General features: G+C 37.3%; 1 protein-coding gene across 2 annotated transcripts in view; it reads right to left on the reverse strand.

Annotated features, from left to right (window-relative positions):
* MSH3 (mutS homolog 3) overlaps window positions 1-16708 on the reverse strand; it is a 116857-nt gene that overhangs the window by 55836 nt on the left and 44313 nt on the right. For both annotated transcript variants that reach the window (XM_075137117.1, XM_075137118.1), the window contains exons 11-12: window positions 10349-10433; window positions 9627-9736 (exon numbers count right to left, since the gene is read on the reverse strand). In XM_075137117.1, the coding sequence (XP_074993218.1) occupies window positions 9627-9736; window positions 10349-10433 (195 nt within the window). The remainder of the gene's footprint in view (window positions 1-9626; window positions 9737-10348; window positions 10434-16708) is intronic.

The following is a 16708-nucleotide window of genomic DNA, read 5'->3' on the forward strand; positions in this document are numbered from 1 at the left end:
CCTGGAGCGCAGGCAGATGCACTCCTCCACAGCCACTGTATGAATTGGGGACAGACTCTCTGCTGTCCCAGGCACCTTGGGAACTCACTCTGTTACCTCTGAACAGGACAGCAGACTCTCCGATCACACCACAGGACCCAAAATACTCCGCTATCCTAAAAGACTGGTTTTTCCCAGCCCTGAGGAAAACAGAAATGTCAGACTTTGTAGGTTCTGCTTAGCAGCCCTGTTGCAGGTCACAACAATACCTTCTTCTTCCCCACTACCATTCCACTCCTCCAGCAACGCCAAATGCACAAAGTTAAACATTTCTCCCGTTCCTCTGGGCAGCCAGGCAACCTGCAAGCAACGGCAGCAGACAGCAGGTACCCTCAGTGCAACTGCTCAGACCTATAGTGGCTCTTTTCAGCATAGAACACATCTGAGCTTTAAACCCGATTCTTGAGAGCCACAATCACGTAGCTGGTGTAGACTGGGCAAGGTTACTAAAAGTTACGCAACCAAAAAACCAAAAGGCAAGCTGTTGGCATCCACACAGCGTATTCAAAACAGCAGAGATTTAAGCTTTGTACATCAATTAGTGAGGCGCTCTAAATTACAGCTGGATAATGGAAAGGAAATTGAGAAGTGTTAATATCAGTGACAGAGTAATAAAATACCCCAAGTACGCAGCTTTGAAGCTAGCCAACAGTTACACTGAAATTCTGAAAGGTCAGTATCATGAGCCACAATTACATTTTCATGGAGAATTATTAAATCCGCTGTACTTGAGACCCTGGAACACTCCTCTGCGTGAAGGAATACTGAACTGTTAAATTATAAACACATGTACCTTAAAAGAAGAAAATAATCCGTATTTTTATTATAAAAAGCATGTGTAAGCAGCAGAATTATGTTCCAGAACCCTGTCACTTAATTTAAACAGCATGATTATATCTATGTGGCCAATTGAAAACACACAGTAATATGTAAAATAGATGCAGATATTAAAAAAATTCCTCCCTTCAAAGCTTAATCTGCACTTTAATCATCCTCACATATGGCTATGTTACTGTAGCTCCAGTAATCTAAAACTAAGCATCCATACAGTTTTTCTGCTTTAATCCCACAAGTAACAAAGGGTCAGGAAAACGGCATCCAGTACTAAATGACCCATTTTTTCCACCTGTAAACAAAACATACTGGGATTCCTATTTCAAAAGCCAGAAAGTACAGTGAAGAACTATGTAAAACTACATGTGTATGAGGAGGGAAGGACAAGGAAAAGAAATTATCAAAGCCGCCAGATGATGAATTTCAAAGTATGCTTTTAAACTTTAAATATTTATACTTAAACTAATAAACACTTTGTCGAGCCCAAATATATTATACCGATCAGTTGTTAAACCACTTCAAAAGAAATTTGTCTGCACTGCACAGTTATTCAGCACATTTGATGTACAGTTTGAGGTTTCTAATCTCTGCATGATCTGGAAAAAAAATTCCACCACTAGAAAATCTGAATCTAACATTATACAAAGAAACCCAACACCTTATTCTAAGAAACTGTCTCGCATTTTATAAACTGGCTACTACTTCATTCTCTATTTAGGTGCGATATTAGCCTATTCTTTCCCATCTGTATAAACCATGTCAGCAATCTGAGCTCTATCCAATTTTCCAAACAATCTTCTGTGAAATAATGTAACATAAGCCAGTTGACTAAAAGCAATAAGCTTACTTCTGCTGTACTCTCCATCTAAGGATAACATTATTAATATAATACTAAAATTACTTTGCAATGTATTTAAACATAAAAAAATCTAACTACAGAGTTTTTTATTCTAGTCATTTAAAAGATCTACTTGAAATTAAATCATGAGATACTCCCCTGTATTATTCTGCTGCCAGATATGTGAACAATACAGAAAATTAGCAAATACGAAAATATTTGAATCCTGAACTAAGAATTATTTTGACAAAGCAGAAGGCTGCAGATATGAATGCACTGCACTGAATTAACATCTGAACATCTTAACAACCTAAATAGCATTTCTGGTTGCTAGTGTGCTAGCAGATCTGCTAATCTCTTGTACAGTGAAGCAAATCTAACATTTTTAGATGTGATAATATATCATTACATTTAAAGCAGAGTGAAATTGATAATGTAACTGCTATAAGAACCACAGAAAGTTTTCAGTCATATAAGGTTTTATTTTTATACAAGATAAATAAATACAATTTTATCAGAAATCTCTTAACTTATGATAAATGCATGAAGTATGAGTTCATTCATCATGGTAAGGACATAGCTCAAGTACAGTGAATACATAAAATTTAAATTCATTTTATTAAATCTGTTTAGAGTCGACAGCGATCTGTAAAACTACTAGTCAGGTGTGTTTCAACACCTGAAAAAATATAATGAAAAGCATGAAAAAACAAACGGTGCTTTCCATGAACTGTATTATCTAGATCAAAGCCTAGCAGCCTCCTGCCTAACTACAGCATTTCAAAGAAAGAAAATGTATTACTTAAACATTGGGAAAATACAAGATACACATGGGTATCAGTTGTGCCTGAGGAAGTCCCTCAACTGCAAATTGCTGGAGGCTGGGAGTGTGCTCTGGGGAGGTAACATTACCCAGCTGGCCTGTTCTCACAGTTTCCTCTGACACTGGGTACTTTCAAACACAGGGCAAGGTGAAGGCTATTCTGACTTCTGTTGCTTTATATTTTGTCTCACTTACAGATTTTTTTCTTGACCTTCCTTCAGAACACAGTTTACAAACAAAGACTTTATATGAGTTTATCAAGTTAAATGCCATGTTAAATAGCACAGTGTTTTCTGCTTTAGACCACCCTCTTTCATAACAAGCAATTAACACCATCAAAACCCAAAGCCGTGGTAGAATTACCACTATGCAATCAATAAACTGTATATGTCCTTTTAAAGAACAAGCAAACAAAAAACCAGTCTATCGCTGGCTTTTTTACTTAAGTGGCTAAGTTAGAATCTGGCTAACTTTATAGGATAAATCTTGAATTGTTAAATTGTGCTGTGACCTCTGTAATTTTACGCATTAGAAACAATGAAAAAATGAAATTTAAATGAAACCTAAAAAAATTTAACATCCTTCTGGATCTGTTCACTTCTTTTTCTATATGCAGGAGAAAGAGTAATTTACTTTCAAAACTCCTAATGTCTCATATCCCTCCAGAGGGGTCCAGCGTTCCCCTAAATAAACATGCAGCCATGAGAGGACAATATTCCTGAATGGATTTCAAATACTTAACAGCAATATACAAGTACTATAAACTTTGTCTTCACATCTGTTAAAAGAATGTACAAAATACGCAAATGGTAATCAAACACTTTTGTTTATGTTCACACACAATATATTTCAGCTATTTGTGCCAAAAAAGGGAATGGTTAGCTACTTTAGCCAACATGAATGAATGCCTGATTACTACATTTATAAGGAGTTAGACACAGCATTCAATGGTACCAAAACACAGCTAGCAAGAATGAATGAATACATGTGATGATGCTGCAATCTTTTTCTTTACTACAACAATTTTGAGATTTCAGGCATATGCTGTAACCTGCATTTGTGCATTTTATATTGGAACTGATGCTATAAAATCTTTATCCTTGGGAGGAAAATTTAGCCCATGAAATTCTGCTGTAGGATGGACAGATTTTATTCCTAAATCACTGCTGGAAAAGAAGATTCTAATCCAGCTCTGGATGATGATGGTATCAAATGGCAACCAGTTTAACTCTGAATTAAGATGGATTTCTTTGAAGACCTTGAGGTAGTTTGCTTACTGCACAGATCTCTTAGTTATGGGAACAAGGACAAAGTAAAACTTGAAAGAGTGTCCTTTAGGACTGTACTCTGTGTATAGAAGGATAAATAAAACGGCACTCCATACATTCAAAGTGAGAGGATTTAGAACAAACTGGTTTTGTATTAGGAAAGACATGTCGTTGCCAACACCACTACAAAGGGACCCTCTTCTTCCCAGTTCTACAATACATCTCCTCCAAATAAAAGTCACGTTTCATTAGTAATACCATTTTACACTCTCCTCTTTAGTGGTAGATAAGGAACTGTCTGCAGTTCTGAATTTGGTAAAGCTACAGTCATTCTATGCTCTTGCAGGCAAAGCATATTCAGACTAATAGAAATTATTAATACTATTACACAAGGCTTTGATTCAGCCTCAATAAAAGCATCATCTCATCCAGAACTGGAAGAAATGGGGCACAACAAAGGCTACTAGAATCACAGGAAAAAATGGAAATCCTATTTTTGAGGGGTAATTAAAAATTTGGTTTGTCTGACCTGCAAAGCAAAGGTTAAAATGTTTTTGGTAACTCTCTAAATACACACAATTTTTCTCCTTCCTTGAGATTTAAACATCAGCTTTAACTAGAAAAAGATCAAATGAATATAAATTGACTACAAATAAATGCAGGCAATAAACTACACAGAGAGTTCCAAACATTAAAGTCTCATATTTGCGCCTGGCAAGGAGTGCGTCTTGGAGACAAGAACATGAACGACACCACAGTAAAGCTGAAATACATCAACACGTTGGGGTGAATCTGGGGCCAAAAAGGTGAGCTCATCCTCATGGGGCTTTAAGTGTTTGATTCACCCCTTGCAGCACCCAAAAAAAGGCTTCGTTGCCATGTATTTGATCTTGTCTGGAATACTTTTAACTAATTAATTTGATGCTTTAGGACTTCTACTAATGGCCTGGAGGAGTTAAGACACTTCTCTGTCCCCAGCCCTTTTCCACTACCGCGGCACCAGAGATACCAGCAAGGTGCTGGACACAGCAGTGCACTGGGAGCCTTGTGCTGGCTCAGGGTCCGCACAGAAAGCAGGGAGAGGGACCCTGGGCCTCCAGGTGGGGTGGGCATTGCCCACTTCTATCTCACAAGTTCTCTCTTACGGCAGAGACCCAAAATGTTGATGAAACCTTTGATCACCACTCCCTTCCCGTGACACACTATGTTATATTAGAGGTTTTTAATTTTTTGCTCTACATTTACTTCAGTACATTAAGCATATTCTGTGGCTTGCAGAACACCAGAACTGACACATGTATCCCTGAAACATAGATGTGAAGTTGTGTGCATGGGCAAGAGGGTTGGGTTTTTTTCCTATTTCAACAGAAGCTGACAAGGACAATGCCTATTCACTCCAAAGCCCTGAGCAAGCTTTCAGTGCTGGAAGTTGCATGACTTCAGAATCCTATGTTTAGGGCATTCTGCTCTCCATAACCTTATCGTTAACCTCATTACATTAGCTTCTGCATATCAGACATAACGTATTAAAAAACTAAGAGAGTCAACAGAACATTAAAGAAACACAATTTAGGTACTTGTGGATCAGTCTGTTTAAGCTACTTCAAACCACGAACACCCCCAAAAATCAGTAGATATCACCTCAAAGAGAGAGAGAGAGAACATTGTGCAAACGAGATGTTCATGTCACATACACAACAAACATTTTATCACTTCCAGTTATCCACTCCCCACACCTAAGCTTTTAAAATTTTGCGTAAGATACTTTTCTAACTCATTAACTAAGCACTTTTGCAACAAAGGCAAACACCAGCATTTTCCAGGTTATCTTCCAGTTAGATAGCAAAGTCTCTACCTTCTCCCTGGCTACAGTACCAGAAATGACACTTCATGATGTCCACCCACTGATATTTAAAAGACATTCCAGCTCTCCAGGAATAGACTAGGGACAAAAAAAACCCCCAACAATCTCTCTTATGCAATGCTTTCTATACATGCGGGCCACAGAGTTTGCTGCACAGGAATGGAATTCTACACATTCCCCTACAGCGGCTATAAATTGCTTGGTATGATACATCCATCATTTATCTCAAGTTCTACTTTAAGCACCTCGTCACAGCTTTATTAGCTTTACAACCTGATCTGATATAGAAATAATAAACCTCCATATAATTGTGCTACTCATCCACCTTTTTCAGTTTTGAAATCTTTGTTCAACTCCAGCCAACCTTGGCAAGGTCAAGGAAGGTGTTTGTTTGATCTCAAGGAAACAAATTTCCTACAAATTGTGCAAGAATCAACAGCTGAGCAAGGCACAGACACTGATTAATACTCAATGAGGAAAAGGATGCAATATTTGTTCCACAGTTTTCTATTCTTTTGGACGTCAGACTGGGCAAGCAGGATTGCTATAGCTAGGAGCCAGTCATAACACTTAGGGAACAGGAAAGGGAGATGCAAAGATGAGGGTGGGAAGGAGTAGCCATGGATATAACAGAGAGACAAGGAAAGACACATTTTGCAGAGATAAGGCCTCAGATTGTCCACATGCGGGGCAACAACTTCCTTGCACTTTCTTTTATACCTCCACCATAGGACAACACATCCATAATACACAACAACAAAACAAGAAAGATGCAAACCAGATCCAAGTGTGTTTAACCAGGCTTATGTTAAGCTTATCTTTCTCCTCTTCCTGTAGCTATTCAAAAAGCAACGACTGCTTCACATCAGCTTCAGAGGTTCTGAGGTTAATTTTTGCGTTAGAAAAGAAATTATTTTTAAATGTTGCACACATACAAAGACACAAAGATCACATTGCATTACAACACTGTATCCTGAGACCAGTCCTTAGCCCTTTTGCTGTTGAGTACAGTAATACACAGCTCTACTCCTTCTCCTGCTGAAACTCCATTGCCTGACAGGGAAACAGCATGTTTCATTAAGTCAAAAATGTTCCAACCAACTCAGCTTTCTTATTTCCTTTTCTTTCCACTCCCATTACAGAGGTTAGGCGAGAAGGGCACTCGATGGAACTTACATTTCAAAGGCAAGATAGGCAAGGCGAGATAACGCTTCTGTAATCCACGAAGATATAACTCCTACAAAAAACAATGACTTTCCTGATTCCTCCTAAAAAGCTCAGTCCTCAGTGACTCATACAGTCTTATCTCATCATCTTTGTATACCTAGATGAATAAGTGAGGACATTACACCTTCCTTGGTTAAGCTTTTTTTTTTTTTTTAAATTGCACATGCCTAATGCTTAAAACCTTTTCTTGTTAGTCTCTAAATGTATTACATCACCGATGATCTAATGGATATCTTCAAGTTTGTCCAAATGAGCCGCCTGTACACATTCTACCTTTATTCAACCTAGTGTATGGTTTCTCCCCTAGAAATTTAGTCATCACCTCAAGTGATTTTCAACTATAAGGCATAAAGCAGTAATTACACCCTCTCTCACTTTTTGATACACCAAGGGAAATGCAACTACCCACTGACTGGAAAAGATGCAGTACAGAAATCTTACTCTGAAAATGTCACTCCAGGAGGCACAGGTGAATTACAATTACAGAATGTTCCCTAAGTGCATTTGTGTGCATTACTGGAAACAATACTGCCGAATGTCTGATGCACTAAGTACATGAAATTACAACTTAGAGTCAGAAAGGGAGAAATACACAGAAACAAAATAGCTTTTTTAGCTTCAACTAAGGAGTATTGTCATCTCTAACCATTGAGCTTCCTTCCATACTGAGAAAAAAGGCTGAAAAAGAGAAGTATCAATCTCTAGAACTAGCAAAGAGCAGAGCAGAAAGAGAAGAAACCAAACCTGCAAACTTGTAAAGCCGGTTCTGCACTGAGACAAAGGAGAATTTAAAATAATTTTACTGGTTAAGAAAGAAGGCCCGAAGTCCCAGGCGAGCAGTTTTCTATCCTCTGTGTCCGGATCAGAACTCTGTCTGTGTACTGTTGAATGGTATTTCACCTGCTGCATCACATATGTGATCATTTGGAAGCAAAATGGTTAAGAGGCGCTCCTTTTCAGATCCCCATCCTCGTGCTGCCACCACACCAGCCCAGAGCCTGTGCTCTGGCTCCCTCCCCTGACAACTTTACAAACAATTCCCAAAAGGTCGTAAGGTGCCTCAAGGGCAGGAAAAGAAATGAACTAATTTATTTCAATTTATTCCTGTAAAGTGGCCCAGAAACTCTATGCATATGCTTTTTAAGGTGAACACCAGGCACATAATCAACTTCCATAAAGTCTAATACTATTTAGGACTGTTACATCAAAAGCCTTTTTGAAGTGAGCAAGATATATAAAAGCTATGATCAGAATTTAAAAAAAAGAAAAAAAAGAAGGCAGACTGAAATCAACTTACTAAATCCCTGCCAGAAATTGTGGTGTGAAACAGCCTAACCAGTATGGCTCCTACAAATGAAAAATGTCTCTAATATTCTAAATTTAAAAAATAGGAGGGAAAAAATAGTTATGTGCTTTTCTTACACTACTGAGAAAAGATCCTTACAAAAAGGCTAATAAGAAAATTAAGCAGTGATGCTTCAGAAGTATAGTGCTTTAACATATTAAAAATTGGCCAAGGAAAAAAAAAAAAGCTTCTGCAGAAACATTTGTAAATTACCAACAACACTAAGAGGCTAAAACATTGGTATACCTCACTATTTAAAACTGTTAAAAATTAATAAAAATTAAAACTGTTTAATATATTTACAAAAGTAAAACAGAGGGAAAAATTATTTTAGGTAACCAAACCAAAAGGATTTTCTGTATGCTATAGCTGAAGAGTACAAAGTGACGACTGAGTAAACTCTACATCGACAACGCTCAGGGAATGCACATTCAAAGGAATAGAATCATAGAATCATAGAATCATTAAGGTTGGAAAAGACCTCTAAGATCATCGAGTCCAACCATCAACCCAACACACCATGCCCACTACACCATGTCCCTAAGCGCCTCATCTACACGTCTTTTAAATACTTCCAGGGATGGTGACTCCACCACTTCCCTGGGCAGCCTGTTCCAAGGCCTGACCACTCTTTCAGTAAAGAAATTTTTCCTAATGTCCAAATAGAACCAAAAACGTAAAATGTAGGCAACAAACATTCCATGGACTCACTACTACATATTTATTTACTACGTATTCAAGTACAACACTCCAATAAAGCTTGCAAAGAGAAATCAGGAAAGATGGAGTCCATTTCAAGACAGAAACAAGTAAAGACAAGCATGATACTATTACAAAATAAAGCATTTCTAAAGCATTAATAAATAAAGCATAGCTCAAAATCCAAGAGTGACCAAACAATCATCACACTTCAGAACTAATGAAATGAAATATTTTCACATGCAATATATTGTTTACAGGGATAACAGAAACATTCACAACTACTTTAGAACAAATTAAATACATTAAGAATACAAATACTTGTGAAGCAAGAAAGACATCAAACATTAATTGGTAAGTTCAGGAATAAAACCTCCTCCAATAGCAGGTAATCCTCATCCATTGTATGAAAAAGGATACGGAATTAGAATGGTACCCAATCTGATTTCTGCATAGGAATTTCTAACTTGCTCCAAACCTACTACTCTGAACTACTTAGATGTTCTGTGCCCAAACAGAGCGGTTTAACTCTTCTGAACCTATATATAATGTCCACATCTTCTATCATATAATTTCCTGTGTAAACTCTACTATGGATCTCAGGTCTTCAGGAAAAATGAATACATTGGGAATGCTCAACATTGTAATTTTAAAATACAAACTTAGCCCAAGATAAAGAACTATCTCACCTGGATTTCATGAGGGGCTGGGTTACCCATTTCTTCAATCTCCGACGTCCAAAGGAAGTTTTAGTATGATCCAAGACCCAGAGCAGGCTTCCTTTTGTTTTCATATCAGTCTAAAATAATAAAAATAGCATAATTATTTTTAACTGAACAATCAATTATGTAGTTAAAGGATCTTCACCACACTACTTAAACATTCTATTTAGGCTTTAAGATATGGCAACTGCATGTTCGTTTACTGATCTTGTTCACCAACAATGCCTTACGTAAAGTACCTCCAACAGTCATAAAATACTGAAGTATGTTTTTCCTCTAGCCAGAAAATCTTTTTTAGAAAATGACCAGAATAAATTAAACAAGTTAAATTAAGTCTGTGTATAAAGGTCTGTGCAGTAGCACAAAAGAAAAAACAAACTCTACTGCAGCCCTATCACTTGACAGCAGTTGCTCAAGAACTCAAACTTTAGGAAAGTTCTTTGCTAGTCAATGTGCAGTAAGGTTCCTAACTCATACTAAAAGCCAGCACAGATTAACTTTTATTTATGCCGCTGAAAACATAATCCTCCTTCAGTTTGATCCCATTTAAAATAATTTAAACCTTCTGGGTGAGATTTGCAAACTAACTTAACTAACTTCATTGGTAACAATATGTCAAGCCGGTAACAGTATGTCAAGCAGCTGTGAAAATCTCAGCATTTATTAAAAAACATTACATTTCTCCTTACCTGATTCTGTAAAATTTCAAGATTTTTCATTGTTGTCCCATTAATTGTCATGTATTCAGTTTCACTTGACAACTGTTTGAAATTGCTGGGGAGAGGAATTTCATATGTTATATTTTAAATTCGGGCACAGCTGTAATGGTGAAACACTGTCAAGTTTCCCACATTAGAGAATTCATTAGTCATGCAAAATAAAAAAAAATCAAGAAAGAAATTAAAGTCTATGCAAATAAATCAAAGAACTGAACGCTAATAACTTCTTTTAATTTACTGCTTGGGAAAACAAGATTTATGATTCACTTCCCAGTTTCCTACAACGACTCTGACAAAGCTCAGAATAAAATCCTGTTATCTAATCCTGATCCACTAAATGGTTAAGAAAGTAGCCCTTCTTCAGTCTATGATGAAATGAAAAAGTATGTGCTTTTTTAGTGTTCTGCTATGATCACTGTACGATGAGGGACAGGGATAGGACTAAGAATTAATACTTTAAGAGTGGAACGGACTTTTAATAAAACTCATAATCAAAACAGCATATCAAAATACACATTCTTATTTTTTACTACTAGTACAAATTTAAACAGGTTGTTAGTGCAATTATTTAGGAAAATAAAAATAGGGTATATTTAAACTATTTTACTTTATTTTCAGTATGAAATAACCGTGACCAAAATTACTTGACTTTTTGACACTCCCTAACAGAATAGGATAAGACCAACCCAAAGGTTGTGTTGATTTAGAACAAACATTAAAAAAAAAATTATATCAGATGTGTAATCATATTAGATATGAAAATTATTTCAGTCTCAGACATACACATGTGGTAGTCAGGACCATGAAGTGAAGTGCAAGATCCTCACTAAATGCTTCTGACAAATCAAGTCGTGATTGTCTAGGTTAATCATACTGCTTGACTGCCTTTTGCACAAAATCTAGGACACTCTTCATTGTCTTAGACTAAGCAGAATGACTTGCTGGGTAGGATTTAAAACTGCTTTCTTGACTTTTCACAAAATTTTTTTCAGTGCGTTCGATTTTAAACTCTCTGGGGGAGCACTCAAATGCTCAAACTTTTCTGTTAGGCACACACAGCTGCATTATTGCTATATTAAAAACAAAAACAGCACTAAAACATTCAGAAACATGAAATATTCAGAGACTAATGTTATATATTTATGTTGTATGCAGATGCTAGCAAATTTTTTCCTAAATAATGGGTCAAATGAGAAGTATTCTCCACAGAATTAAAAAAAAAAAAAAGTAGATTCACCTGAGTGCCCTCAGGAAGTTCAATGATAGTTTGGAAGTACAGCTCAGAACTGTACCCATAGTCATAGTTATTTTGCCCTAGTGTGCTATGCCAGCAACAAACAAAGTTGATCAGCAAAACAAAATCTTGGAGGCAAAAGCAGCAGCACTTCCAAAGCACACAATATTATAAGCAACAAAACAATACTTCCTTTTATCATCTTCAGTCACAACTGCTGATGCTGGCAAAAATTAAATAGGAATGATTTCTACTTGGCTCCCAATCCTTATCATCAACAACAAATCCTACCCACTCTTCCAAAAGTACATCTTCTGCATCTAGCACTCACCTAAACTGCAGTTTCTGCATTTGCTGCATTTTGATTTGCCACTACTCAAGCCTGTGATCTCTTAAACCCAGCTGGGTAAGAACCATGCCTTTCCCTCTCTCCCAAAAGCAAAAAGGAGGTTTTTGTCTGTTTCTATCAACCCTCAACCACCCATATGTAAGTTTCAAGATTGTGGATTTACTGGTTCTAGAGTTGCCCACTTCACTTGGCTTCACAGCACTTAACACAGAGCGTATTCTGTTCACAGCAAGCTTGCTCTCTGGTAGTATTTAAAGACAACTAACTCTATTCCACTGCAGAGTATATTTACTATTCTCTCAGAATCAGATATGCTAAAGTTGTTCTCACAGCATAAGTTATGTGTATCTTATATTATCCAGGTGTTTGCTTTATCTGAGTTACTCCACCCTGCTATTAACCCTGGTAACTGAGAGCTTATAGTATATGAATAACAGCCAAGATCAACTGCAGGATATGCCCAACCAACAATTCCAGATGTCACAGCACAGAACATGTTTTGCTTCCACCCCCTCATTTTCCTTCAGCTTGGGATCAGAACTTGATAAAAATGTGAACAAAGACAGACTCTTTGTAGGGAATTTAGGGACCAAATGGCAGAAGAAGGAGGATGTAAGCAGATATTAAGTCAGTGCTGGTTTTGCAGCAAGGGTGTCAACACATTCCTTGTGAGAAATTCTAATGTGCTGCTATCAGCCATCTCCTGCATCAGTAAAAATGACCCTTCAAAATCACTTCAACTGGATCACAATGCAATAACTCTTTCTGTAGGTGACAGTGTAACCTGAGTTTCAAAGAACAGACTTGTAACTGTCTCAAGTACTTAAACAGCACAAAACACAAGTGATGGAAATAGCTGGCAATTCCACTACTGAGGAGCAAGGCAAGGTAGGATCATGCCATCCTGGCCAAGAAAAATTAAAAAAGGAAACAAAAATAAACACAAGCTTCTATTAAGATGTAGGAAGCTTCTGCGGAATACTCATGAGAAAGAGGTTTCTACCCATAAAATTACTTTTCAGAGTAGAACCACACTTGATGATGAGTATTAAAGGGTTACTATGATTGCTTTAGAACAGTAAACTATATCCTCAGACTTTGATTCTTACGTGTTACCTATGAAATTGGATCTGCTTGGTCATTCTCCCTCCTGAGAAGCTTGCAGTGAAAGGCATTTTTTATGCTTTATTCATTATTCTCTCCATAGGAGATATTATATATAATTTTGTACTCAGTAACCCAGCCTAAGTGAATGCATGTTATTCAGATCAGTAGTTTTCAACTACTTTAATTTTGCAAATCTGTAAAATCTTTCCAGCGAAGCTGCAAGGCACCATATTGAAAGCCTACTAAGCAGCAGATTTTCTTTGCTCAATTACATTTTACAGACCTCTCAAGTCCATGTCTTTGAGATTTCTAAGGGTGAATAAACAACAGAACAAAGCTATATATTTATAAGAGTTGCAGGAATCCCTATTCAGCTTTAAGGATTAAAATCAAGTCTCTCCGTTTCTCAGAAGCATTAGCTTTCTTTAGGCATGGAAGACATTTACCACAGTCTAAGTAGCGAAGGACATCAAACTCACACTATGTTTTGTATTTAATTAACCAGTTTTAAATTTATTAGTGAATATTGCCACAGGTCTAGAACTTCTGATCTGGATCCCTGATGTGAGTCCAGAAACTTCCGGCTAAACCAGTAACAAAATAAAACAAACACACACATACAAAACAAAACAGAAATACAAAACAAAGAATATGAACAGAAATGAGAGGATCTGGGAAGGATTAAGAGAAACAAAAATAACCTCCATCATTTTTATCCTGAATTAGTCGTCATTTTCTCCACTGAACGCCAAGGAGTGGGCCTGCAACCTTATTCTGTGCAGATGTCTGCACTCTCTCAGCCCGCTTCCCTTGCACACAGCCTCAGCACTCCTACAAGCTCCAAAGGTCCAGCGTGCAAGAGGTCCCACCTGCTGCCCTTCTTCCGTGGTCTCAAAAGAGATGGCAAATCCTTTGCTAAGCATCTCTTCCTAGTGTCTGAAAACCATGCCTTTCCTTTGAAACCTCCCAAAATAATTTCAGTACTCCCTTTCTCATAGTGAGAGTGAGTAAATAAACCTATGCGTTGTCCTGTATACATGATGTTTCTGACCTCATCAGCACCCAAGAGATACAAAAGCCTCATGAACATCATTGCCTCAATTTCTATAACATTTTCCCTGGAAATGCAAGGATGTCCATCATTTTAAGCTAAAGAACTTACATTTTTACTTCTCTCTTAATTTCATCTTGCCAACTCCCTTCCACCCCTATTATAAAGTACAATCAAACATTTATCCTCCTCTTGAATTCTTTCTCTTTCCTCTCCTCCCTAGAAGCCATTTTAACGCTCCCCTCTCCTCTTTCACTTCAGCCTCTGTTTTTTATCTTCACTGCTGGTAGTTCTCCAATCCCGAAACTACTCCCCTCTTTCAGAAAGATATCTGGCTCTTCCACTCCCTGCATTTCTTGAAGTTCATCTATCACCGTTCAAAATCTAAGAACTACAGTCTCTCTCTTCCATCTCCAACATGCTGGAAAACATGTCGATAAAATTAAAATACACTGAGACACATTTCCCAGCAACTGCTATGCAAATGATGATTTTTCAAGCAAAACTGGGTACTCAACTGTATTTGAAAACCTCTCCTAGATGTGTACCAACTTCTTGTCAAAAGCCAGTGAAAGTCTTCCCGTATGTAAAGGTATTAGAACACATTGATTAAAAAAATCTTGTATCATTCATTGTTAAATCTATTTTCACTTGCTACTAGAGCTCTAATGCAGTCTATCCATATCCCAGGGTTCTGCTGTGGCAGAAATCTTTTTTTCTTTTTAATATTTTGCTTTATTTAGGATCTTAAAAGTGGATTTAAAAGCTTCATCTAAATAGTAAAAGAAAACTTGTTTCCCCCCCAGTAGTGAGGATCCCTCACCGCTTATGTGATGTTTCATGACTCTCACTATTAAATTGAGCTGGAATTTTGTTTAGGAATTTTAGGGAGAAGAGTGTTTATCTGACGAAGGTACAGAGGTGTAAGGAATTTTTTTGCCATTCTTCCTATCAAATAGGTCGTCTTCATCCAGATCTGTGTCACTTACATTAATAAACTAAAAACTATCTCACAACTCTGACTTCGTGCTCACTGACTCCAGTATCTGTTTGCTGACCTGAATTCTCCTAGGAATTTTAAGTTGCCCGACAGTGCAATGGAAGTATTTCTCTTTTATTTCCTTCAGAATCACAGAAGATCCATGACTCTGACACCCTTTCTTAAAAGGCTTTCCCTTTTCAGTATTTAGCTGGCATTAGGAAAAATACTGAAGTTGAGTTTGCCTCAGTATTTGGCTCACTATTTCAATATGTGACACACTAAAAACAGCAGGTAGAATTCAGCCTCAGGTAGTCAAAGCAGTAAAGGCTTTAGAAATAAATATAGTAGAATCCAAGCTCCTGAGCACAGGAACAAAGTTATCTCAAAGAATGTATTTTATTTCTTTATAGCATATTGCTAGGATACCAAATTCTTCATTGCCTTTCCACTCAGATGCTCATACATTCACATAAAGTCCATTAGAGCAACCCTCAGCAGGCAAATGTCAGCTCTAAGATTTAGTGCCTTTCCTTCCCCAGTCTGTAATTATACTTGATTTTAAGATGCAGCTATTACAAATGTGACTGACTGCTACTAGATAAGCCTTCGCATAATGATGTTCCTCCTCTGCTACTGAATTACTTCTACATAAAAGATGGATTTTTTTATTTCCCCCATCTGAAAGAATATTCACCTTATGTGTCATTGCACATAAGGCACTGTGACAATAGTGATCTACAAGTGTGACCATGAAATGGCATTTCCTTAGAGTTCACTTTCTTCTTCACAAACTCTCACAACAAGGTTTCTCCAAAAGGCCAACCAAGAGGATGAGCACGAACACAACAGCGCTGGAACACCACGGATCAGAGCGCTCCTTGCTGTATGAGGCAGGGGAGATGGCTTAGAAGATGCCACAGGAATTCCATTTGTTAACATTTTAATAGTACTTGGAGAGGGAAAGGGCAACTTAAGGAAGAATAGCCATTCCAAAATCCAGAAAACCCAGGTATATATAATTTCCAAATATTTTAGTAGATACCAGAGAAATGTTTAAAGCTGACATCTGCGGCCAATTTTTTAAATGCAGCTGCATTTTTAAAAAAAGCTGGTAATGTAGGGAGCCCTTCAAAATAAGGCTTGAAACTTCAAGAATCTCATACAAGATGTGAATGATCTACAACTGACAAAATATATTTCTAAGTTTCCAATTTGTAGCCAGACTTTGTTAAATCCTGCCTATTTACAGGACAAAGGAACACTGAGACAACCAAGACAATACTTCGTACAGGATACATGACACATAAAGCTGTTTTATTAAAGCATTTAATAAGCCTCAATGATATTTTCAAACCTAAGCCAGGATAGCAATCTTTTATACTTGTGCAAGACAGGATGAAAAGATGCCTGAGTAGCAATATCTTTCCATTTTCATTTGATTCCACCTGCATAATCCTGTTACAAATTTTGAGTACCCAGCTGTGCATATCTAATAAACCTAAGTGTTGGGATTACTTAAAGGAAGACGAGATTATTTCCATGCCTGTGTGGTTTTGTAGTAACTTTGCACAAATGGTGAGGTCTATCAACAACACTTTGCATGATTG

This window comes from Calonectris borealis, chromosome Z (assembly GCF_964195595.1).
Source record: "Calonectris borealis chromosome Z, bCalBor7.hap1.2, whole genome shotgun sequence".
NCBI classification, from domain to species: domain Eukaryota; kingdom Metazoa; phylum Chordata; class Aves; order Procellariiformes; family Procellariidae; genus Calonectris; species Calonectris borealis.